This window comes from Drosophila elegans, unplaced genomic scaffold (genome assembly GCF_018152505.1).
Source record: "Drosophila elegans isolate 14027-0461.03 unplaced genomic scaffold, ASM1815250v1 contig_520, whole genome shotgun sequence".
Lineage (NCBI taxonomy): Eukaryota > Metazoa > Arthropoda > Insecta > Diptera > Drosophilidae > Drosophila > Drosophila elegans.
The window spans coordinates 48,750-76,442 of NW_024545903.1; the positions used below are offsets into that span (position 1 = coordinate 48,750).

Genomic DNA, 27,693 nt, shown 5'->3' on the forward strand with positions numbered 1-27,693 from the left:
TCGTTTAATTTGATTGTACTTAAAAGTACAAACAACGAATAAGCTGACAAAACTAACTAGCTAAATAACAATCACTAAAGATTTAAGAATAAACGTAATTCTCTAAATTAAAGAACAAAAATACGAGAAACCCCATGCAGGTTACGGGAATTTTCTGGCTCTGAATTTCAACAAAATGTTCCCTTGTGTTTGAACTGTTTGCTTTGCATGCGGATATGGAGTTATTGATGTTTGCAATTTGGATTTCGTGCATTCAAAAACACATTTCCACAGTTGAGATTCCAATTGTAAACATTTTTGCAATCATTCATTCTTCAATTTCACAAATTGGCCCTCAAAATGTAGGCAGAAAATTTCACTCCCCGTCGCCGTTTTCCACAGACATGCTGCACACACACACTACTCTGGCGGCATAATCAAATTTTGCAGGCAAGCAACAATTTCATTTTTTGGGCCACGCCTTTTCACGACCCTCCATTTCGTTCAGCTGGCCTTACTTCATATTTTTTGCGAGGCCTTTTCGGGCCATGAATCCGGGTAATAGAGAGCTGGGCGGCGGTGGGAAAAATGGCAAACGGGTGGGCGTCACTCTAGCTCCCAAACTCAGTTAGGAACGAAGCCCTTGAACTATGCAAATTTCTGAAATGAAACTGGGGAGAAATTGGTGGGTGGCCGTGGAACACAACGCATGATGCAAACTTTAATTGCCGCGAATTCTGCTGCGGGAATGGATTTTTTGGCGGCTGTAACTTGATAATTGATTGCTCAAAGTAAGCCAAGACACGAGGGGTGGCTCACCCCAAAGGGTTCAAAAGGGGGAGGGGCCTTTGATAAAAGCATCTCGTTCTGCCCGTCAAGCAGAATTTCATTTTGCACTTCGCTCCAAAGGAAAGGCAAACACATTTCAATTAGCGCTTTCCCCACTCTAATGAAAGTGCAACCCCAAAACAAATGCGCGGGGGCTTTTTCTGTTTTGCCACCAGATTTGCTGGCATTTGCAGGTTTTAAGCTGTGGAAATCTGCATTTTTCGGAATTACATGAGCGGATAAAAAACTGACAACTGATACTGAAGGAAGCAAAGAAACCCCTACAAATATTAAATAAATATTAACGTTTCAACAAAGCCATGTACCAGAGTTATTATTGATATCACTGACAGTCAACACCTGTACAAGTTATTAAAAAAAAACTTTAGATATAGGGGAGCGGAATTCCCGAAATTATTTTAGTTTACAACTTGGATTTTATCAATCGGATTATGAAACATTTTTACCCTGTTTGTCGATTAATAAAATTTCTTAAATTAAACGTTAAATGCAACTAAATACTGGTATAAAGTTAAGCAAGTTCCTATACCAAAACATTGTTATTAAAAAATGCAAGCAATGATTAAGCCAAACTTTTACACAAGTTTACTTATTAAAGTATTAAAAATGTTAATATTCAATATATTTTTTGTTGTATTATATTTTTTCAGAAAAAACTTTTCCTTTAAGTGAATTAAAATTTATTACTTTGAAAAAGCTAATGTTATTTGATTAGTTGCTTTTTAGTCAATTTATATTATTTTTTGTAGTTAAATTGTTTTTACTGAAAAAACATTCAAAAGCAATTTATACTGTTTTTAATCAAATTCCAACTTTTTTTGAAGCGAATCGAAATGCAAGTGCATCCACTACAGGCTGAAATTCCATCCATTCGCTGAAGGGGCTTTTAAATGCAGTTTACCTCTTTTTTTACCCATTTCTCTGCTCTTGGGAGGCCTCTGGAATATATGTACTTATACCCATATGTGAACTTCATTTGTAGTTGCTGCTGACTTTGGCTTAGGAAAGAAAACATTTGCGGGGTTCGCTTGATGATGACGTTGATGTCGTTGCTGTTGTTGTTGACAAAGCATAACGTGCAGCATGTTATAGAAAGGACCACCTGGTCCACACACATAAAAAAGCATAGAGTTTTTATTATGCCACACAAGTGCTTCCTATGACACACAACTTCCTGGTTAAGGTGCAGTACGAAAACACAAAAAAGAGTGCAGTAAAAGCAAAGCTGAAACAAGGACATCTCCTAGTTTGTTTGCCAGCGTGAAAGTGCACTGAACATAAAGTCTACTTGTTAAGAAACTATTTTATTAATGTTAACAAGAAAGCTTTAAAATAAAGCAATGAAACATATCGCAAAAAATATTACTTATTATAAGAATTTAATGAGTCCAATATCTAATACTTTATTTTAATAAAATTATAAACTTTAAATGTCAAAAATGTTATGTTAAATCTGCAATCAAATATGAATTTAGTTTATTTTACACTTTTATACTTCCATGGAATTGAAAGAAATGTTTTGTTGCTTGTCTGAACAACTGCCTGGAAATAAAAGAGTCTATTATGAGAGGTACGCCTTCTGGGCTACAAAGTTTTTGGCTCCCTTCGCCCTTTGGGAACTCAAAGCTGATATGAATTTTGCGGCTGAGTCCGGGGGAAAGTTGCTAGAAAACTTGAAATTTCTTGCCGGCAAGTTATCAATTGCCAACGCACGAGCTCTTGAGGCGGGCTCGAGCCGTTCCGCATGGCGTATACTTAATGCTCGACTCGGGCGAGTACAAGAAGCTTTTCCACACTCACTTAACCCATTCCCCACCGAACCGCTCCCCCAATCAGCGACCACACGAAATTCGAAACATTCTCAACTGCTACTTACATAATTGCCAAGGCCCCAAAATCCTTTCGTCCTTCTTCGACCTAAACTGTTGCCAAATTCCCGCCGAACTTCATCAAAATTCCAATTAGCGCTTACACTCAATTACAAGGCGCAAGGCAGCTGCCACGCCCACTCGCCAGGGCAGGCGAAAGCAAATACAAAATACAAATACATAAAACACAGCACAGCACCACAAAACACAGTGCGAGTACATTAAAAACTTTTCCACGAAAATTGCCAAAGATTTTCGGGTGGAAAGAGTTTTGGCAAATAGAAATAGGAAATGGAAAGTTATTTGGTGGCTGGGCAATGGCTTGGGGGAACCAAATGGGAAACCTCCTTTGTTGCGCCTTGTCAAAATCGTTTGGCAACCTTTTAAAGTCAAGCCAAATATAGCAAATGTCATTAAGCTGGGGAAGTAGCGGCGGGCAAATATTGACAGCGAGCGAAAGGATGTGGTAAAGGGCTTTTCAAGAGGAAAGCCAAGGCAGCCGCAGGATATTGAAATTCATGTGTAATTATGAGCACAAGCCCACGCACTCGCACAAGGGCTCTTCCCTGTCCTTTTGTAATTGTCGAGCCTGCCGCACAATATTAAACAATTCTAGCAGCAAATGTGACTTACACACAGCCCGCCCACCAAAGTCTGCGCAGCGCGCACATATAGATTCAGCAGCCAATTGGGAAATTAAGCGAAACGGCGACGGAGCCTGCTGCTGCCTCTTGTAAGACATTTGCCACAACCTCTTCATGTCATTTCATCAACGTAATACGATAAATTTCATAATGAAACGATGTGTAATTGCCCCAAAGCACTTGGCTGGTTATATGTGAATGTTGGTGGGCGTTCACATACGGGGTGTTTTGGGGAAGTTTAATTGGGTTTGGAGTTCCTACGAAACAATAAATTAAAACAAAACATTTGAAAGGTTGTTTTGGGTTCTATATCTACATCGGTTCTACCATTCAGTTATTTGTTGTATCAAATTTTTTATTTAACTCGCACTTGCAATCCAATTACCTACTCTTTAGAGCCACGTTTCCTTTCCGTTTATGTCAGAGGGAAAGAGCTTAGCAAATTTGAGCATTTGTAATTTGTGTAATGATTTTTTGTGTCCATATAAAATTGCTGCTTTGTACTTGAAACATTTACACTTAAAAAGAGATGCAATTTACCAACTTCCAATTTCTGGAATGTTTACAAGCAATCTAGTTTTCAAGATTTGAACCATTTTATTTGAACTATTTTATATTAGCTAATGTCGGTTGCAAAATGTTTTTCGATCTGAGGTCCGGCTTTATCGTAGTTGGTCAAACTATTTTTAATGCTCATTACTCGCAGAATAAAAGGATATTTTGTATCCGTTCAAAAGTAAAAATGTGAGTGGTGACAATCTAGATAGGTTTGTGTGCTTGTTCGATTAAAATAATATATGTGTACAATTTATTTGGATAATATGTTGTATTGGTTAAATAAACTACAGAGTTGCGGCAATCGGAAATAGCGTTAGCTTGGCTTTTTTACTACATTCTTATAAAAACTATAAAAGACACGTTCATACTTAACCATTTCGGTTACAATTTACATTTTAAAAACACAATTTGCATTGACATTGAAGATGTTTCTTATTAAAGGTTTACTCACTCAAGGTATAAATATTCATTAAATATCGATTTTCAATTTTAATTCGTTGTATTTTCCATAAGCAAAAAGTTATTTAAATATGATCAGCACATCTGTTCTCACCTATTTAAAAAGTATTCAACGTTTGGTCTGCCTATATTAAGATTTATTTTTGTTGATTGCATTTTCGCTCCATTAAAAACAATTCAATTAAGCTTCATACCGTTTTTTCTCACCCGCCAGTTTTTTTTTGTTTTTAAATTCCTTGAACAAACTTTCAAATAATTCAAATAAACCGATGAAAAATATATGAAACACCTTGAGCACTTTTAATACATTTGCATGCACAATATGCAGAATGTGTATATATTTTTAAAATTTTCCAGGTGAAAAAATGTCCAGCGGCTTTTTGTGGAACAAACTTTACAAACCATATTTTGTTTTTATTTTGCTTTTCGGCGTGTTACATTTTTTATGCGTTCGCGTAAAATTTGTTTTCGTTTCATTTACAATAAAAATATTTTGTTGTTCCCATTTTGTTGGTGCCTCTGTAATTGTTTTATGCTCGCTCAACGAAAACGGGGGACAAATTCAAATGCAATAAATTTTTATTAATTTCTTTGTGTGCTTGCGTGTGTGCGGTGAGTTTGTTTGCTCTGTGATTTTGAGCAATTTGTTAAAGCAAATATTGAAATAAATTTGTATCCGTGTCAGCTTTGTGCAGCTCTCACAATGTTTATTTGCTCTTGCGATTATGCAGCCTTTGATTTGATTTATTTATATGCACGAATAGCTTTGATTTATGGAAATTTCTGTCACTCGTATTTTCCCGTGACGTGGATTATGTGCCAAATAATGTCGTTAGTTTTTTTTTTGTTTCAAAGGTAATTGCAGACAAAGATATGTATAATATCAACATTATATTTGGTTTTGGACAATCCAAGGATTTGAAGTCTTTATTAAGTATTCGAGTTAACCGGGTCGCTATGGTGTGCGATTTTCGCGAGCTAAAAAAGCTTTACGAAAACACTCGCAACTTTGCCATACAGTAATTTCCTGTCAAACTTTCTGCATTGTAATTGAGTGTAAAAGCAAAACTTTGCCTATTGCAGGAAAGGGGGAAAAATGGAGGAAAACCATCCTGTCTTGGCTCTTGTATCTTAACTATGTTGCCAAAGCCAAAAGCCGCAATTGAGGAAGCTACTCAAAAAAAAAAATAAACAAAAATAAGGAAAAACTTCCATAAACTGTAGCCAACTCCACAATGGTTTGAAGAAGGGGTGTGGGCCACATATGCTGCGGCTTCAATTTATGAAGCTTTTGTTTTCTTGTTTACTTGCAGCCAGGGAAAAAAAATAAACCAAATTATGGTTAGAGTTTTAACTTGTTTATTACACGAAGCTCCCTTCTCCACCCTCCCTTTTTTCACCCTCCTCTTATTTCACTGCCACTTGAAACAAGTTTTTTAATTTAATTTTCATGAAAATTTATGAACGCTTCTTTCGCACGTATCAGAAATCTTTTATTAGTCTCAAAAGTTTTCTTTCGGCAATCAAGTCTGAGTTAAGCTTTCAGTCAACACATCTGCGGAGAGTCTGTGCAAAATTTGCAATTAAAATGCAGGAAAAGAAGTGGGAACTCAAAGTTAAACGTGGGAGTGGGAAGTGGATAGGTCTGTGATGCCCTTAATTGTCGGCTTGGTTTATGGTGTATGAATACGAAATATTTATCGAATAATTAATGGTTTCGAATTCGTAAAATTTACTGAGATGCTTGATGAGATTAGGTGATTAATTAGTAATTTATACCTTGTCGTTATTATATTCCTAAGGATTAAGTAGGTAGCTACTTTAAACATTTACAAGCTGGAATTACTTTAAGCAGAATGTGAACAATAATGAAATTCGCAAAACGTGTTGAGTTCATTTTGGCCATTGTTCAAGTAAACACATAATTCAAATTTGTGTTCAGCTAATTTAATGTTCTAAGGCATCATAACAAAGTCAGGTTTCTCATTTAAGTTTTTTACAAATTAATCAGTATTGATTGTACATAGATAACTCAAAAGCCAACTTAATTGTCTGTAAAGCCAAACAAATTAAACAGATGCTCACATCAAATGGCAACTAAGATTTTAAACTGAGGAGGTATTTTACTTTTTGAAACAAAGTACCTATCCGTTTTGGTTGTAATAGTACAAAAAAACTAAATTTAATATTCGGTTACTTACGGTTACTTATCAATAAGTAATTGTCGCATAAAGACAAACTCAAATTGTTCACCCCTTAAACATACAGTTCGCATTAAACTTATAGTTTATGTTATAATTGAGGAAAGTTGGAGCGATTTTGAACGTATGCCTTCAAGATTTTGTGTTTCACCGAAGCCACAGACAAGCTAAAGTCAAACTGGCAGGCTATTTAGCTCGCAGCGCGATAGATGGCGAGCCAAATCAACATCAACATTGCTCATACGCCCCATTGTTCCGTCCGCAAATTAAACGCCTCGCACTAATCGGCTGCGGCTGCTATAGCTGTCTGCTTTCGGAGAGCCGTATAAATATTAATAACCTTTCGCATGGCAAACTCTGGCCTCCGCCTCCCTGGAGAGCTTGTCAAACACATCAAAGATGGCAGACTGCTCGGCCGCCTGAAGGGTTTTTGGATTTCGAGGGGTAGTGCGCTGTACAATTGCTACAAATTGCATTCGCTTGGCTTTGCTTTGTCCGCGGAAAGTGGAATTCATGTGAAGTGGGTTGGGCAAACGGGGACGTCTATGCCAAAACATCAGCCTAAACAACATTACTACATGCGTCATCAACATAATCAGCAACAAGCGCGCCAACAACAACGAATGAATGAGGATGAGGATGAGTCGCTTGTTCGGGGGGTGGTGGGAAAATGGAGCTAAGCATCGCTATATGTCGTGTCATTCAACCGATATCGCTCGATCTGCGGGCGCGCTGGAGATGTGGGGCTACCTAGTTTGTGGATAAATTTAGTCATGTGCGTGCCGTGCTCGACTTCATCATGCGCCTTAGTTCTCTTAGCTTCCTCTACTGCAACACTGACAGAAAGGGCTATCAATTTATTTAAATGTTCCCAAGAGGCACAGAAATGCACCAAAATAGGTGTCTTACATAAGAAGTAAATTACAAAAAGTGATGTCCTATTTTTGGATACTTTCTAACCTCTAGGGATTTGTAAATATATAAAAAAGTTTAAATAGATATTCTATAAAAAAATTAGATAATTTTTCATTTAATCAGCGATTTTTCCCAGTGAGTGTTTCCCACTCCCCCACTTGACTGTTTTCTTTGTGTGTGTTTATCTGCGTATTAAATTGCAAGCTCGTGCCTTTCCTTGTATTTGTTCTTCGCATCCATTGTTGTTGCTCTCTGCTTTCTCCCTCTCAACTTTCCACTTTCTATCTCTCCATTTCTCCACGTGGCTTCTCATGCTGCCTTTGTCATTTTCCTGCCGTTATTTTTATCTGCACGTGAGTCTTGCGAGTCCATTTCAGTTTACTTAGCCCCCGCTTTTGCCGTTGCTCCCATTTTTTTCGCCTGAGCCTTAAATTGTCTGCTATAAGTTTTATTATCTCAGCATGTCCCGATGGAGGGAAGATAGCTGAAATACCCGTAAAAATAGTCTATCCATGCCGGGGCGATTGATGGGCGGGAATAAAGTTGATTTATAAAAGATATCAACTTGAAAACATCGTCCATGTGCGTGAGAATTAGGTGCATCCATCTTTATAAATCAATCCTATCGACGTCAATTAATCGGAAGTTTAACATTAGGCTTAAAGCATAGACATATAAATCGCGTTGATGTTAAGTACAATATTTATTTTTTGCGTTTTTGAGGAAAAATAAGTTTCCAGCCAAAACAACCAACCCATAATAAATTACCACTCGATTTACTTTCAAGTCTTACAATTTAGCTACAAAATATGAATATATCAAAAAAATTTAATGGTTAATTTATCTTCGACCTTAAATAAATATGTATTTAATTTAAGTTTAGTTAACTGTGCGTTTATACAGGAAAATTCATATAAAACAAAGTTTTTAATTACAATATATTCATAATTTCATTAAAGAAAATATTTATTTTAAACACCTAAGACTCTTTATTGCGTTTTGGGATACCTCTTTCCGGCTAGAAATCCACTCTGTTTCGACATGAAGACAACTCAATCTTGCCGCCTGGCTACATCTTCACCCAAGTGATCTGAACCCAGTGTTTTCCTGCTTGAGTTCGTGTGTCAGGAATAGGGCCAACAACAGGATGTGGCCAGGACACCGACGCACACACGCACACACATAAAGGAGCAAATGCCACGAACAGAGGAGCAAATGTGTGTGTGTCGCCTGCGACTGACTTGATTGTCTTTTGCCATTCGGACTCGAGGCCTAGAAATTTGTTGCTCCTCCAGTTTCCATTTTACTGGGGAGTCGAGTCGAGTTGAGTCGAGTTGTTCATGCCATGCATGACAATTTTCCGGGGGTTATCCGGGGGGCTTCCCCCACATGTACACACACACAGACACACTTGCGCACACACGTAAATTTCATGCAATTTGTTATGTTTTATGTGAGGGGCTGTGATGTTACGCCTGGGAATCTCAAAATGACAGACTTCAATTTATACAATTTATTTTATTAAGTCAAACGTTTGTCTCTGCCTCTGTCCCACATTTATCTGTTTCTTTTACTCTTTTCCTCTTTGGCCGCCCGTATGTGCGTTTTATTAACAAATTGATGAAACAATTTCCGCAGCGTTTAATATACGGAGCCAATTTTTATCGCTCTTTTTGTGCTTTATCCATCAACTTTTTGGATTTCCGGTCTGAAAAGTCCACAAAAAAAAAAATGGGTAGGCATGGAAAAATGGGGGCCATTTTCATTGTGAAGAGGATGGAGTTTAATTTTAAATTCGATGAAATATATATAATTCTACAACAAAACTTAAAGTTATAAATTAACACATTGTTAAGTAATATACTCTATTTAGGCAAATTAAAGACATTTCGAGAAAAACAAAAAGACATCATAACATAAAAGACAAGTAATTCCCTAAAGTATGCAAAGTGCTGTTTTATATGTTGCTAAAAGAAACTATTTATAATCATTACTCAAAATACTTTCATTGTCCTTTTAAATTAAAAGTAATGAAATGAAAAAGACAAAGAAAACTAACGGAACTGCCTGTTACTCATTTTCAAAAGTATCGATTTTTTGTTCAAGCAAACGAAGTTTCGTCGAAATAGTATACCCTCATCAAAGATAATTACAGAGCACACCAATAGACATAACATTTCGTCCCTTAATAGGCACGTTAAATTTTCACTTTTAGTGCATGCACATAAAAATCTACGAAATTGGCAAATTTCAATTGCTCCAGGACCATGAGCGATATCAGGATGAGGGCCAAGACCGGCGAGAAGGGCCATGGACCAGGCCATGATGGCCACCTAAGCGCCCATATAAATCTCAATTTATGTTGGCTATTTAGAAATTTTGGGCACGCAGCAGCCATTCCGACTTAGGGCTCTCCGGATAGCCGGGCTGTGCGGCATTTCTATGCTTTAGGCCTCAAAATTATTGAATCTAATTAACTTAAATGAAATGAATGAAGAGCGGTAGGAGCCAGGACTCGTTTAATTTATGGATGTGTATATAAATTCATTTGAAGCTCTTTAATTGCTGCCAAATGGGAAAACGTTTTCATGCCTGACTAAGTTCGGTATAGAGTATGTATGGCAGGGGTTTTGTGTATGTGTAAGCCATTCTGGGTTGAAGGTCAACAGATTGATTGGGGGGATTAGGCTACGACTTTGGCTGGAAGCAAGATGCGGTTTTTGTTCTCCGTTGTTGCTGCTTATTGAAAATTGTTCGTTACTTTTCTGGGAAAGAGGGAGCCTCGGAAAGGGCAGGGTTTTTGCGGGAAAACGTTGCCAAAGTTGCCTGAAATTGATGGGATAACAAAATTGTACTGATACCTTGTAATTAATCATGGCAAATGGGTCTGGCACAAACGAAAGGGGGAAGGGAATGTTTTTAATATTTATAATGCGATTTAAGGCAGATTAGGGAATTGTGTACAGAGTTGAAGGCAGGGAGCTTGCCAACACAGGAGGATTCGCACCCTTTGCTTACAGATTTGTGTAGATAGCTAAGGGAAGCGGCTTACAGCTTGTTTTTAGGGTTGTAAATATTTCAAGAGGAAAGTTTAAAAGATTTTCATTAAAAATCTATATGATAAATGGTCTTTCAGGTTACAAGCTTATTATTTTACAACAGCCTTTTTTGTTAAAACACTAAGGATGATGTGTTGCCTACATTTTGTGTTCTTTGTCCTTGATTTAAGCATTACAGACATTTGTTCTACCTTGAATTTCATTTTATTTCGAATTACTTCCTGCATTAGCAACCAGTTCTGATCAACTTGTCAAGGGGAACTTAAGTTCCGTCGTCACTTTTCACCCCCAATTCCAACCAGAATTGTGAAGTTTCCTGCTTCTGACTCTTTTCCATAAGATTGACGTTCGGGTTGTTCTGCTCTTGACACATTCGATACAATGAATGAATTCGTACAAATTCGCCTCAGGTACAATTTTTGTGTGCTCACTCTGATGAGAGTTTGCCAACCTTTCCTGTATTCAAAATTTAAATCAATGCTGAAAATTCCAACTGAACCCTTCATTGGCCCAGAAAGTTGAATAAATAGCCCCCGGCAGTCTGTTGGCCTAGACCATGGCTATTTAACTAATGAAGGAAAACACCAAGTCTCAATCTGAGATTTTTTTTCCCAGTTGTCACCCACCAAAAAAACGTACAAAAATCATGAAATGTCAAAAAATGGTTTCCCCGCCCAAGGAGAAAAACAGGGAAATTCTGCAGAAATCAGCATAAAAAGTGTAAAAGGTCGTCGCACAAATATGGCCCTCAAGTCTGGCAAATAAAATCTGTATAAAAAACGGAGAGAAACTTTTACGCATCGCAGCACAAAGTGACCCCGGCAAGGAAGTCTTTGGGCAAAGGACACCCAAAAAAAAAAAAGAAACGGAAGAGAAACGATGGAAAGAGGATCTAAAGAGCAAAGTAAGCCGATACACAGACTTTGCCTGCGAAAATATTTCAACCAAAAACTGCCCAAAAACTGAAATGCGAACGAGAAAACTTTTTAATGGATTTTCATGTTGATAAAATTATCACAAAACAGATGAAAAGCGTGCTAGTAGAAAACGTACTTAGACGAAATAAATACTCCTAAAAAGGACTATAGACATTTTTTTGTCAAGATTTTCAAAATATATATTTGAATTTAAAGGTTTTTTTCACAAAAAAGTTATGTAGTAATTGTCAGACAAACAATTTAATTAAAAAAGTTTCAAAAAAAGGGAGAATGTTTTCATATTTTTATCATATTGTTGTTTATATATAAAAGACAATAAATTAAACAAATTCAATAAGTTAAGAAATACAATAACTTTCGCAATTATTTACAAATTCATTTCTTTTGTTTTTTACTAAGCTTTAACCAATTTTATTTTAAGGCTGGGATACAACCTCTTTACCCCTTTTCAAAAGAGTATAGTGACATTGAGCTCTCGAAAAGTATTTTCGGCTATATTTTATTTTGTTATCGCTTGAGTTCGAGTTTTGTTTTTGCAGTTATTTGGTTCTGACAGATTTGCTCGGCTTAGGATGCGAATTTACCTCAAAGTGTGCCCTTTTTCCCCCCTGAAATTCCCTGCTCCCGTCAACCCATCATTGGGCATTCAATCAGTCTGTCAGCGTGTCTGTGAATCATTCACCGACTGGTGTAGGGAATAACTTTACTCTCCATTTGGGTGTGAAATTTGAGTAGGCAATTTTAATAATTTAAGTAAATGATCCATCACCGTTACAGTTAATCTATCAACGACAGTCGGAGCATCCGCAGGGGATCTGGGGAGTTTTTTCCTTAGCTTTTCTTTTTAACAAATTGTCTTGTTCAAAAGTTTTTTCTTTGCCCACAAAAGAATGCAAAAAAAAGAACAAGAACATCCATTGAGATAAAAAGTGACGGGAAAAATGTTGAGAAATGTTTTTGCTCTGATAAGAGAGAATTTGCTGGCTATTAGTATTTAAAGCGTCAGGTCATTTATATTCATTTGACTGCAAAAATTTAAGGAGCCAAGGGAAGGAGGCATTGTAGCTAAGTGTTGATGGATAATCGTATATCCTTGAAGTGGACAAGCCAACAAAAAGAACCAAAGAACAGATAAATGCTTCAAAAGAATTTTGTTTAACTTTCATAAAAAGGAAAATCGGTCAAGGCAATAGAAACGGATTCAATATTAATATATGTATCTTTTCTGTGAGCATGAAGTAAAGATTTACTTTATATATAAACCTTAAGGGTCCTTACCAGTGTTACTTTTGTGTTTAATCAAATTTTTGTTGCCTTATCGATGGCTTACCGGACCGGAGTCATGTCATTAGTTTGTCTTGTTACTTCTCAATGTTTTTGCAAAACCAAAACCTTAAATTGAAGTTGAAAACTTACCTTGCTATGCACAAAAAATTTAAAAACATTCTATTATGCAACTTTATTAGAAAAAAATCAAAAAATTAGCTAAACTTCTCACATATCCCATGAAATCAAATGTAATACATTTCTAGATATTTTATTTAAGCCAAACATTGTAAGAAAACAACAATATTTTAAAGCATAATATTAATTTAATTAATATTTTAATATTATTAAAAATATAAGCCAGTCAGCAATTTTAATTTAAGGCAAGAACTACTTTCTCTAAACATATTTCATCTTTTGAGTGATGAAGGTCAATCGGTTATTACCCGAATAGGATTCCACGTGACCCTTGACCCTTAAACATTCGTATTAATTTAATATGTCAATAGATAGATTTCCCCACACATTTCGTCCAATCAAACCTTGGCATTTATTTCCCTGAGAAGACCCACTTCAATTTTTGATGGCCAAAACGTAAGCTTCCGAACCATTTTTGAGTGCTGCTGTTTGGCAGTTCCTTTTCCAATTTAATGCAAATTCCTTGTTGTTGCCGTATTTTACGAGTTTTTGGGTTCCTCGTTGTCGTCAAGTGGTAAATCACTTATTTGAATAAGTCAATTTCATTTCATTCCTTTCGTCCCTTTTTTCAGGTCCCCGCATTAAACATCAATCTTTATGACCGACAGGGGATGGGTGGGAGTAGTCTCAGCTGCAAAATAGTGAAAGCCGCTTTAGGAACGAAAATTCTATTAAAATATTTATGCAAATGCAAAAATGAGAAATCTACGAGGCGGCAGCGACAACTGAAAAGCTCTCGATCTGTCCGCCGCACTTTCCCCATTTTTCCCATCCGCTTTTCTCCTTTGCTGCTGCGTATCTGCGTGAAAAATGTTGAACAAACGATTTTCATAATCGATTTTCATGTCTGCCACGGCACGGCCTCAATGGCGGTGGAAGGAGGGACTGTGACTGTGACTGGGACTACGACTGGGTGTAGCGCTTGTCAACCTTTATCAAAAAAGGGCATACAGGAGTCGGGGGCGAGCCAGGCCGGGCCCCACCCACATAGGAAAAGCCAAGGGAAGACGGAGACAAATGCGATGTGCGTCTGTTGACAATATATCAACATGTGGCCAAGGACAGCGACAATCAGGCAAGGAAGTGGCGGGAGTATGCAAAGAACCAGCGATTTTCAGCGTTTTCCCCAGCTTTCCTTTAAGCTGCACCAGGAGCCGGCAGAGACAAACAGAAAAGGAGATTGAGTCCACTAGCGTTTCAAACTCCGCAAAATCGCCCGAGCGCATCTAATCGATAAGCCAGAATCCGCCTGAAGGCTAAAAAGCGTTAAAGGGGTCTAAAAGGAAAAGCCAAACTCTAGTTTACACGCAGAGCAAAAGTCACCGAAAACGGAAAATACTTTAAGACTAGGGAATTTGATCCCTGAAAACAAATTTCCAAGTAAATGGATCAAACTTCTTAATCTCATTCTATCTGAATGCTAGTATAGTTTAACATGATAAACACGAGTGAAACAAATTAAAACAATTAAATTAGTTATATACTACAATTTGTAATAACTTACGTGGTTAATTTCATTTTACCAATTTTTATGCTAGAGTTTTTCTCTGTGTACTCTGACTACTAGATATTGTTTTCTAGCCGTTGTTGCTTTTCTGTCCCCAACTTCAACTACTCAATGGGCTTGTAACCCATTGAGTGGGTGTATCGCATGTGACAATAGTTGTGTGAACTTTACAGGACGAAGATTAAGGACCAAAGACCGAAGGATCCAAGCACCAGCGGAGCACGAGGGCAAGGGTGAAGTCAAGTGAGGAGCAGCAGGATGAGGAGGAGCAGAGCGGCTAGGGACTGGGGACTGGGGCTGTGAGCCGACTTAAGGCTTAACAAGTGAGTGAGTGCCACCAGTTGGACTTTGCCGTCTGGCACTTGGCGAGTGTTTAAATCATGGTTCTCAGTCTGCTTGCTTCTTGAGCTGCAACTGCTGACGAGGCCAAAGGCCTCCGCTGACTGATGGTTTGTTTGTTTTTTTTTTTTGCCAAAGACCGTAAAAACTTTAAAAGATCTTTCATCAACGTTTTCATCGGACATTTGGGAATGCGATGCACGGCAATGAAACTGGAGTTATTTATGAGATGCCAAGGAACATTAGACTTGGAGATTGAAAGGGGATTTATTCTTCGAGAAAAACGTAAAGTTTAAAGAATTTTGTCATTTATTATTATAAATAAAATGTTAATAGCATTAAGAACTTAAAAACATATTTTATTAGATGAAATAAAGGTTAGACTTATACACTTTAAACATCATTATAAATGTGTATCTTAAATTTCACTTTCGAATACTAAATAAGGAAGCGTCAAAGTTTCTCCAATTTAACATGCCATTCGCCCCAAACTTTCTCTGTCCACCGCTAATTACCAAAAGCTAAATTTGAAGCTACAATTTTCGCGTTTATCTTCGACAAGACAGCAAGGCGCAAAGGCGAAATTGAGGCAGCACAGTGGGGGGGTATTTCCATAGAATGTGTATTACATAATGAAACGCCGCTGATAAATTAAACAGATTTGTTAGACGCCATCTCGCCTGTCGCCTTCGGCGATTCCCATCAGCCAGGCAGCCCCCCAAAGTGTTGCCTCCCAGTCGACCCCCGTAATCCTTCTTGATTTCAGCTTAAGAAACCCACAGGACAGGATGGGGATCCTTGTTAAGCTCCGGACCACATGCCGCGCGGGCGGTGGCGATATTGGCTGGCGGTTCCAGTGGTTCCGGATGGGTGGTTCCGTGGGTTTGCCTGCAGCTAAGCTGATTGCGTTTCGTCAAAATTCTGATGTACGCTCGCGTGTATCGATTTGCACACAAGCGACCCTTTGAAGCGATATCCTTGGCCCAACTCCCCTTGTGGTTCCCCCTCCCCCTCTGCTTAGCTTAAAGCCAAACGAAGTGTATGATATTTCATTTAATTAAATCCTTTTTGATGTCGTTGCGGGGGGCCTGGGCATGAAAAGCAAAAAGCCTTACTCATATTAATTAAGTCTCCGATTCAATTAGAGGGACCTGCTGAGTATATCCTTGAAGTGGATATTCCTTCGGTTGACTATAATTACGCTAAGCACTCAATGAAACTGAGGCTGTAAATGCGGTTGTAAACCGCATTTGCCAACACTCTTTGTGCCCAACTGTACCCAAATAAAATCCTGTATTCCGCTCACATTTATCATTCATAATTTAACTAAGGAACCGCGGCAGAAAGTTAAGCAAATAATAAGAAAAATAGCAAAACAATCAGAGAAATGCAAACTGAGGGAAAAGTGGAGAAACAAAAAATGTTGGTCACGTAACCTCCTTGTTTGCCAACTCCCACGAACCCAACAAGTTCGCTTCTCTGATTAAAAAGTTGAGCACAAGAATATTTTTGCATTATAGGCGAAAAGATCCTTGGCAAGGACTTGCACTCGCCTTTTCGGGTAATTTATAAGGCAGACCACACAAACACTCGACGCGAAAACTCGGCTCTCGACACGAATCCCCCCCCACATCTTTTCAGTTTTCAGTTCTCAGTGCCCTCCTCTTCTCTCAGTGTTCTCCTCAAAATTTTACGCGCCTTGACTACTAAAGTGGGCGCTGGCGACAGGGGGGGCGTGGCAGGACCTTCTCTCTCTCTTTTTGGTCTTTGTCACAGTCAGGAACAACGCCGTCTGCGTCTTTTGCATGTGGGGGTGGGGGGAGTCCCCGTCCCCTAGAATTGAAGACCGTGAGGGGGTGGCATTGTTAACAGCCAGACTTGAATTACAAATTCAGCACAATGTCCTTTTGTCATTTATGCATTTCGCTGTATAAATTAAGCACAATGAATAGAAACGGCCGCAGGAGCTCTGAGCTAGTTTTTTTTTGCTCCTCCAGATAAAAGTAGAGGTAAGCGGTGGCTGGAGCTTAATAAGCCCAGTTTTGCGGTCTAGCATGCCCACATGATAGTAACTTAAGATGCGCTGCTGAGATTGGCAAAAAGCACAACACATGATATCTAAACTTAGATCAAGAGCACGACTCTAGGTCGCCACAAGCCGAAAATGGCAGATAAAAGTCCAAGAGAGTGTCCCATTGTTAGCCAATATGCGAGTTCATCAACAAGATTCATATCAGTCTGAATGTGGGTGACTCTGTTTTTACATTGTCTAAACCATGTAATTGCAGTTGGTCGAAAAATTTGAGTTAAAAACAAATAAATTAATTGAATAGTTTGAATCACACGTTTTGACCTTAACTAGCCAATTTTGGTTGTTTAAATCAATTAAAAGTGCAAAGTGTTTTTGGAATTCGCATGACAAGTGGAGTGGAGGGTAAAGGGGTTTTTAATTTAATTATTAAAAAACGATTTAAGTCTAGTCGCATTACTCTTCTGTTACCAAAAAAATATTTTGTTTAAGTAGTTAATTTATTGCCCCCTAAACTAGTACGACTTATATGTTCTTCGAATTAAAAAATGTATAGTTTTGGATGTTCTTAACATAATTGGAATATTTCTGTTTGTTCAGAATAATATCGTTGTTATATTTTTATAAACATTGACTATTTAATATATGTTAAACGAAAGGAGTACAATATAGTAATATGCCTATTTCAACAAGGCTTTGGTAACCATCTTTACTTTGACTCACCACTTTGGTTATATATTCGAATAAACAAGAAAGAAAGCAAACTTCGGCAAGCCGAAGTTCATATACCCTTGCAGCTATTGCATGAATTAAATACTTTTGAAAACATTTAAATTATGATTTACTTGAGTATATACTGAAAAACAGTGAAGCTATGATGATTTGCAGCTCAATTATTAGATAGTTATTTTATATATTTTTATTAGTTCTATGGGAGCTATATGATATAGACGTCCGATTTTGATAAAATTTAAACCATAATTCTGAAATAATTAAACATTGCCATATGTCGAAGAACTAAACAAAAAATTAAGAAACAGAAAAGTTATAATTTTTTTTCATTTATTTCTCCGATTGTTCCTATGGGACCTATATGATATAGTCGTCCGACTTTGATGAAATTTAAACCGTAAATCGAAAATATTTAACCATTACTAAATGTCGAAGAACTAAACAAAAAATTAAAAAACAGAAAAGTAATAATTTTTTTCATTTATTTTTCCGATTGTTCCTATGGGAGCTATATGCTATAGTCGTCCGATCCGGCTCGTTCCGACTTATATACTACCTGCAATAGAAAGACAGCTTTTGGGAAAGTTTCATGCAGATAGCTTTAAAACTGAGAGACTAGTTTGCATATAAACGGTCGGACAGACGGACAGACGGACAGACGGACATGGCTAGATCGACTCGCCTAGTGATGCTGATCAAGAATATATATACTTTATAGGGTCGGAGATGTCTCCTTCACTGCGTTGCAAACTTCTGACTGAAATTATAATACCCTCTGCAAGGGTATAAAAATGTATTTGAATGGCACCAAAGTGTTATTCCATTGACTTCTGTGTTTTAAATACCTCTAACTCATTAACTTTATTTCTGTTTTGTTTCAGGTGGCAGTGGCAGCGGTGGAGGCAGTGGCGGCGGAGGAGGCGGCGGCGGGGGCGGTGGGAGTGGCAGCTCGTCGGACGCGTCGCGGGACCACTGCAACAAGACGGTGGACATTTTCGAGGACATCAGCTCGCCGGAGGTCAGCAACCAGAACGTGGGCCGCCCGCTGACCTGCTGGTACCGCTTTAGAACGCTGAAGGGGGCGCCTCGGGACTTTGTGCTGCGCCTGCGGTTCAAAAAGTTCAAAGTGGGTCAGCTGCTGAATGCCACCCACTGCGAGGGCGGTTATTTGCAGGTGGGTGTGGCCACTTGCCACCAGCTCTTGATTTATCTCCGCCCCATGTCGCAGCTAATTTATATCGCCGGCTAAGCGATGACATATGCCACACAAGACACACACAAGACACACACAAGACACACACACGACACACACACACACATCGCCAACTGAATTGAGTTTGCCTGCTCTCCATTGTTGCAGATTGTTGATGGCAACGCCAAGACGGATGTCTCCAATCGCAGGGAGCCCGGAATGTTCTGCGGGGAGGCGGAGCAGCCTCAGACATTCATCAGCGAGACCAGCTACGTGAAGGTGCTCTTCCACACGGACAACTTTACGGATCAGGTGAGCCTTCCCGGACACTTTCTTTCACTTGTCATCTTAGGCGGGATCTCTCGGTGGGACTTTTCATTTTTGTGCCCCAGCCAGAAGAGAATTCCAATTACTGACGGAGCAACAAAGCCAGGCATCCTTGAACTCCTGCCGTCTGTTGTCTTCTGTCGCCAGAGTCTTGCCACTTACACTAATAAACAAAAGTCCCCTTGTCCTGGTTCCTTGCATATTTCTAGGGCTCTAGATACAAATCTGCACGAAGAAAAAATATGTATCAAGACTAATTTTTGCTTACTTTATATTTAAATGCATATTTCTTCTTCTATATACTCATTTCTGCTTTGTTTGAATTTATTTTTTAAAAATCATATATATAGTATAAAATATTAATTAATTATCAATTATTTCAGTATGCAAATATTGAAATATTAATTGCATATGTTACACATGTTTCAAGCGAGTATGTTCAGAAGAAAGTGAAAATATTTGTTGTGCTGGACTGGTTGTTTTAAATCGCGAAACAAAATGATCACAATACAATTATCAAACCATACTAAAACCATATTTTCTCCCTAATGAGCAACAAAAATCTTTAATAAATACCTTTATCTAAGTTATAAATACTTTAAAAATGTTAGAGGGCTCTCATTATTTTTAAAAAAAACTTGAATTGGTTGTTTATTAAGTAAGTTTAGCTAGCCAGTTTCAATATTTCAAGTACCTGCCAAGAATTCGTCCAGTGTGCGTATATAAATGTCTGTATATTTATATTTATCACATAATTTAGGGAAAATATTACAGCACACCAGTCTTGACTGCCTGTCTTCGCCCTTTTCACTCCGACAGCCCCGAACCCCTCCGCTTTTGCCTGGGCACCCCATTTGGCTCCCTGTTGGCTTGGCTGCTGCCATGTCCTGACCCATGTTGCTCTATCTGCTCGGCTGCATCTATGCAACTCACTTTCGCACTTAGCGAGAGTTATACACACAGATACTGGTGGATGGTGGGCCAGAGTGTGTGCTTATTTTTTCGCCCATATTTATTTTTCCCTTTTTTGTATTTTTGCATGCATTATTCAGGAGTGGGTCGAGCGTCGAGCGTCTATGGCGTGGGTGGACTGCACCGTTGTCTGGCCTCCGTCTGTCGGCGTGTCCTGTCTCCTGCATCCTTTTTGGCTGGCTGGCGCCGTCAGTCTCCTTCTGCTGATATATATTCACACAGCAGATTATATATAGAGACGCATATCTATGTGAATTTTCAGTTCACAACTTGAATTCTATTTAGCTTTGCCCCCGTTCCCTTTTCGTTGCTATTTTCCCTCTGATTTTCCTCACTATTTTTTGTTTTTCTTTTTCGTCAACTGCTTGGCTGCAACGTTTTTGATGCGGTATTTTCATTTATAAAATGAAAGATAACTTCTTTATGTCACATAAAGAATTTCAATATTTATAATGCAGTTTTTTTTTTTTTTTTTTTTTTTTGGGACGGCGGAAGGAAGATCTTGAAAAATCATACCCTGCAAATGGTAACAGATGGAGGGGAATTATCCCCAAAAGAAATAAGACAATAAAGCGTATTATTAGACGGAAAATTTGCAGAATAGTTATTTTTGACGAATTTTTTTAAAGGATGAAGAAAGGCAACTCTTGCATCTCAGAAATAATAAATTAAAAATTGTTGAACTTGCTCTAACTACTTTTCGCCATGACCCTATTTATCCAGAGATCTGAAAAGCTTTTTGGAAATTTCTTTATGGCAGCCCAGATGGGATTTGCACATGCCAATCGTCAAACCAATTTCCAATCTCCTTCGTTCCATCATAATGATATAACCTTCAAAATCACGTCCTCTGTACATGAATCCATAGCTCCATTCAAGCCTTCCTGTTTCATTCAATCCCAAAGCCAAATAGTTGCCCCGATCCCTCTTTTCGCAGTGCGTAGTCAATGCAGGCGATTGGCTTTATGGCCCGGCTTACAACAAGTTGCAGGGATGTGCAAACACAAACAACACAACCGACTAAAGCCATGAATGAGTGCTCCGAGCACCGGGGCAGACAAGCTGGCGGGGGCGGGGGTGGGAGAGGGTCCTCCGGCAGGACACCCTCCAGAGTGTGTCTTATGCACACCTTAATGGAGTCATAAATATTTATGAAAACTCTCCAAGCTCGCTGAAAGTTGCAAGTTGAAAGTTGGCGGATGCTGCGCTTTGTATTCTTTCTCGCTTTTTGTTTTTCGCCAAGCAGACGGCAACTTTTTGCCACTTATTCGGCGCGAGTGCGTCGGTTCGGCGAGGGGTCAGGGGTCAGGGGTCTGGGGGCATCCCATTCGGTAATAAATAAAAATAAGCGACAGCTCTGGCAATGTAATAACACGATTTAATGAGGGACAGCATCGGCCAGAGGCGGCGAGGAAACGAAATAATTTCGCATTCGCATTAACATAAATTCCACGCGAAATAAATCAAAAATAATTTCACAAAAACGGGACGCCAAAGAGCAGGCGGCAACAAATCAGTTTGAAATTTTAATTTATTCGAGCGCAAATTTGTCAGGACATTAACGGTAGGGCGACCGGGGACATCATCTCCAATGCCATCGTTATTATCCTCGTCATCATGCGAATCGGAATCAGCGGAGCTCCACTTTTGAAAACGTTCGTGCATTCCAAATCTCCACAGTGATAAGTTGATTATTTATGAAAAAGGTTTGCTTTTTTTCACTTTATTTTTTTTTTATGTAACATGAATAATTAAAATCAAATTGGTTTTAATTTCCTTACACCAATAGTGAATTTATACAACCAAATTTTCTAATTTCACTTTTGAAAATATTCTATGCATTTAAATTTGGTATCAACTGTATAATTTATCATTGCATAAACATTTTTTAATGATAAAAACACTATATATAAACAAATATTGGATTTCTTTTTTTTAGCTCGAAACTTCTGTATTTATTGAAAATATTTTGAATAACTCCACTTATAGTATTTGAGAATTATATATGTAGATCAAATATTTTCAGTTCAAATTAAGCTGTGAACAGATAGTACGGGTAACAGAATAAACTTGTTTCTATGATAATATAGGTAAGATGAGACCATCTTAAATGATAAATCTTTTAATGTAGTTTCTGTGAGGAAGTCCCTTAACGTTTTTTCCCTGTGTAAACTCCAATATATCCGTATCTATAGATACGAGCAGGGGGCCGCCGCCATGGGAGATATTTTCAGGGTGGCTGAACGGATAGGTATCCACGTGAGCAGCATCTGGATAAATCGAAACGAGCCTGCCTCTGCCATTGTTCACATCGTTAAGTGGCGCTAACGTCATTGACGCCGGTAACGCATTTAATATTGACATGTGCATTACGCCACTCCTTGCCCCCAAACCAATCCTGTTCCCGTTCCCTTTCCCGATCCCGATCCCCCGGCAAAATCCCCCTGAAAGACCCCCGATGGAGAATGGCCAATGAGGTTTATGTGGCCATCAAGGCCGGTGGAGCTATTTGGGAACGGGGTGAATTGATAACCATGACGTTGATTTTGCGGCAGGTGGAAATGGGGGACGAATTCGGAAATCGCTTTTGCGGCTGTCTTTCGATAATTTCGACTTCGATATCAGTAATTGAAATGAATGTTATTTTTTGGGGATGGATATTCGAAAGCAGGCAAATTAAATCAAAGCTCACAAATGGGCAATCATCATTGTTTTTGTTTAGCTTATCGAGTTGGTAAATGATGTTGAACAAATCTCATTTGACTGTTTGAATAACTAGTGTACTCTAAAGTTAAGTAAGCACTAATTGAAAATTGTGCAATTTTAGGAATTGTAAACACAGTGCACATTTTGATTTCTCCTCGGTGCCAAAAGTTGAAAATTTACCAAAATTAAGATAATTTACATTTAATTTAACAAAATAAAATAAAAAATATTTTTATGGTAAAAAATTCCATAGAAAAGTGAAAAAACGCGACTTGCTTTAATTGGGTAACAATAAAATAAAATAGATAAAACTATTCTTCATCTGTAAATAAAAAAAATTTAATTAATAAATTGATTAAAGCAAAGGGGTTGATAAATAATAACCACCACTGAATATTTTAAAGCAGTACTCTTCTGAAATATATTTCTTTCAGCCATCTTGGTTCGTTACCCTTTTGTAACCCCTTTATTTTCTGCCGTTCTGCCTTCATTTCTTTTGGTCATTTCCAGCTGGGCGTATGGATGCGGTCTGGGGCGAACGGGGGCGTGGCTACTGCCTACGTCACTGCAGCACGTCATTAGCGCTGATGAGGCAACCGTTGCAAGGGAACAACAGGCAAACAGGATGGCAGAGGCTCAGGGAAAACTCACAGTCTTGTGTGGGCGTGGGCGTGGGTGGCAGGGAAAATGACATTGCACATTTTCATGTGGCAGGCCATGGAATGAAAAGCGGGCAGAAAAGGGAGGGGCGGCAGGACGAAACACGCAATTGTCTGATGTCGAGCCGAGCAGGAGGGAAATTGACAAAATTCATCAGTAACAATGGTCGTCGGAGGGGTTAAGAGGGATCACACTGCGTATACGTGATTTTTTGCCATTGTCCACTCATCCCGCACTTTTCTCTATCAACCCGTTGCAGACCTACTTCACATTCGATTCACGCGCCGAACAACAAACCGAAGTCTATCTGCGATACGGCCAACATCCGGAATTATATCCAAATCGTCGCGGCGAAGTTGTCCAAGGGTGAGTAAATGGCTTACCGAAAACGGGTAATCGAATGGGTTTCCAAAGAGGCTCTTTTCTTTTTGGGGGCTTTTGGGATTTCGCTCTTTTATAACCCGGGCGTTAATTCAATTTTATTACAGAAATATTGAGCTAAGGGGCATATTTTTGACGGGGCACTTCAGACGCGGCCCTTGTCTTCGATTCGCTGGCGCATTTCATAATCATATACGAGTCGGAAAACAGCAGAGAAAATCCGGCAACAGAAGGTCGCATTAAATTGAATTACTTGTGCTTTCTGCACTGCGGCAACATAAAATTCGCGGGAGGAGAATCGAGCGGGCTTTACGCCTGAAGGATGGCTGAAAAAGTCGGCAATTGAAACCGAAAAGAAGAATTCATTTCGCAGGGCACCACCCACCCACCCGAAACCCTGACAAAAATAAAACTTTGCAGACATTAAATTTTATTTGATTCTCTTCTCTTGGAGTTTCCATTTTTTCTTTGGCTCTGCCCGTCTAACTTTTATCTTAATAAAATAAGTTGCAAGTTTTAAGCAAAGATTTGGCAGCAAGTAACGAAGCGGGGCGGAATATGCTAGATTTACTCGAATGATATTTGTGCATATGCATACAGATGGTTGGCAAGGAAAAAGTCGGCGAATATAAAGTTTCCAAGTAGGCTTTTTGCTCAAATAAATTGCAATGGCAGATAATACTTTCGAAATGAACGAAATTCAACGAGAAATAAAATCGTAAAAGCTGTTTTTAAATTCTTTTTAATTGTTTTCTTTTGCATAAAGCCAAAGTAACATAAATTTTCAAAGCAAATTGTAGGTTTACTGAAAAGGGAATAAAACAAAATACTCATCGAGAAGTTGATTCGTAGTAGAGGTTGCTAAATCATTTTAATGCGTCTCTAAAAAGTAAATTACCACTAGAATTTATTGAATTGCTTTATCTTTGTGAGGCATTCAAACTCGCATTCAAACGAATTCAATAGCCAATATTTTTCTTCTTTAAGTGGCATCAAGAGATGCTCTTTAAGATCATATCAAAAGCGACCACCGGGACCTCCCCTTTGGGTATGGTGGAAATCCCGCTCCCCATCACCCACATGGCCAATATGATTTTTATGCTAATTTTGCGGTCACGCGCGCATCGACACCAAAGCAAACCCAAACGCAATTGAGGAGCCAAACCAAAGCAAATTGCCAAAGACAAAGAGTCGAGGGACAGGGAAAAAGGACGGGATTTGGGAAGAAAACGAATAAAAATGGTAATCATATTTACGCTAGCCTCGCCTTTGAATGATTTTCCGTTTGTTTTACTTAAACAAATTGAAAATTATACGCGCCAAACTCAGAAGGAATAAAAATTTTACACAATCTTTTGTTGTAATTTAACAACAATTTTACAAGCTCCAAGAATAACGCACATTTGAGGGAAGAGAAAAACGAGAAGCGAGTGGAACAGGAATTTCCAAATCAGTGAACACAATTTTCTGGCTTCCTTGACGCAGTTAAAGGACTGGGCAGACGAACCCGAAAAGTTCTATGGATCATTTGGGATGCCTTCTGGGAGCCAAACATTTATGGGGGGGCTGAGTGACTTAACCAATTTGAAACAAATTAAATTAAATATTTCCATTCCTGTAATTCAATGATTTCATACACATATATATTCCAGATCCTACTGCGAACGGGAGTATCGGGATTGTCGCCTCCAGACCTGCTATGTTCAATCGCCCGCATATCCTGGCCTTTATCCTCGGGCCCTGAATTGTCGCTATAAGTTGCACACCCGCCAGCCATACATTAAATTGTATCTGCAGAACGAACAGTTTGCAGTGGATGGACAGAGGTAATTTGAAATGCAATATATTCAATATTGTTTGTTATAAATGCTGCACATCACTAATAGTTTTTTATCGCAAATAAAGTGATTAATGATAATGCGTTTATGTTAATTTATGTTAAAGCTAAATACATTACAATCAGTTATGCATTAGAAACAACCTGAATCAAAAAGCTATCGTTTAAGTAATGGCCAACCTTTCTGCCTTTCTATCAATTTTATAAAACAATCAGTTACAAAAAAGTTTATTTTATTTATGCAAATTTATTTCATCTCAATTTATCCCCGTTTTTTTTTTTTGAAACAAAATTAGTGTTAAATGCAACACCCTGTAATTTGTCATTTTGGCACGGCGATTGCACAATCCATACAATTCAGCGACATTTGGCCCAAAAACTTTGTTGTTGCCACCGGTTGTGTTGTTGCAATGCATTTGGCATGCTGACAATGACAATTTGACATAGCGCTCGTCGCAAAAATTGGCACCAATTTGCTGGAAAACGTTGGCGACATGTCCTCGCCTTCCATTCGCCGTATCTGTATGCGTCACTTTCTGAACCAGAACCAGAATCTGAATCAGAACCTGTTTCTGTGACTCGCTCTGTGTTTGTGCCATGGAAAATTGGCTAAAGGATTACGTTTTGAGTGAGGTTGCCCTCGATTGTGACGAAGAAGGGCGGAGAAAATGATAGAAGTCATGGCTGTCTTGTTTTATTAATGCCAAAATGATGAAATTGTCTGAGGAGACCAATTTCAGCCACCCTTGAATACATTCTTTCTTCAGCTTCTTGAATTTGTAAGTCTCAGAGATCTTTAATGCTACTTAATAACAATACTAAATACGGCCAAATTATATAAAATACTCAACCTGAAAAGCCTGTCGAAAAAATGTAAAAATAAAATTTTGAAGATGCAGAAAAACTTTTTTTTTCTAAATTATAAATTTGGTTTTAGGACTTTAGCTTGCTATATATTTTTTAGAGAATCTTCTTCCTAAGGATTTTTAAGAAAGTATTTGACTTAAGTAGTTTTTTAGCAACTGCCGAAACTTTTAACTTCGAACAAAATGTATTGACTCAGGAATTCTCCTCTGGCCATTTATGCAAACTCATTTGCAGGCTTGTCTGTAAACCTTTTTGGCTTAAATCAGAACTTTAATATTTAATGACCATTCCCGCCTTCACCCAGGTGGGCATAAATACCTCTTGAAATAATGCCCACTTCTACCTTGCCGCGACAAGTACACTTTACATTTGCCTAACCGAAATGACCTTTCACAAAATATTTGCTTTATCATGAACTCGGGGTAATGAGGATGGGTCAAAGCTCCTTACTTGCCCTTGTCCCGATGGGGATTTAATGGTTGGGTGGGAAAAACCTTCAGCTTTTAACACTTTGCACATTCCCAGCACAAATGGCCGGCAGAAGTGGCCGAGTATCTTAAAGCTTGTTTGATGTGCAAATTCTGGAGTCAGCATATTTCCCCTGGACCGTCGATTCCGAGCACCCCAGCCCAAAACGTGCACATCAAGCAACAGCAAGCTGGAATTAGATAATCAACATTCAATTTATTTTTATAGATTCAATTTGAATATTTACCTTTTGAAAAGTCCAAAGGCAGGGAAACTAAAAGGGGAAAACGACAGACGCATGTCAAAGTTGCCAACTTTGAGTTAGGTTCCCAACTGAGTAAGAGGATGGGGGTGAAAAGTGGAGGCAACCTGGGGTACAATCCCCCTTAAGTGTGTATTAATTTGCAAGTCTAAGTTGCTTTCGGTCTGCAGGAAAGGATTAGACAAACAGACCTTTGCCAAGGAGCTAATCATACTTCTCCAGAGAAAAGTGAGCGTATTTACTGCTGATGTGTCTGTAGGTTAGCAGTAGGTTTTTAAAAGCCAAAATCCAATTTTCATCCAAGAAAAATAAACCACACTTAAATGGTTTGGTTACCTCTTTTAAAACTTCAAATAAATTTTAATATTTGGCTTTCATTAAATTGTAATATGAAATGCAAAGAATATCTAACCAGGAGATAGCAGCGTAAGGTAAAATAATTCCAATACCAATTATCAAATTTAGCCAAAATCGAATTTT

The 27,693-nt window shown here is 38.4% G+C and overlaps 1 protein-coding gene across 2 annotated transcripts in view; it reads left to right on the forward strand.

Moving 5' to 3' along the window:
• Window positions 1-27,693, forward strand: part of LOC108143702 — a 61,958-nt gene that overhangs the window by 22,096 nt on the left and 12,169 nt on the right. For both annotated transcript variants that reach the window (XM_017268233.2, XM_017268234.2), the window contains exons 3-6: window positions 18,423-18,715; window positions 18,902-19,045; window positions 23,658-23,764; window positions 25,432-25,605. In XM_017268233.2, the coding sequence (XP_017123722.1) occupies window positions 18,423-18,715; window positions 18,902-19,045; window positions 23,658-23,764; window positions 25,432-25,605 (718 nt within the window). The remainder of the gene's footprint in view (window positions 1-18,422; window positions 18,716-18,901; window positions 19,046-23,657; window positions 23,765-25,431; window positions 25,606-27,693) is intronic.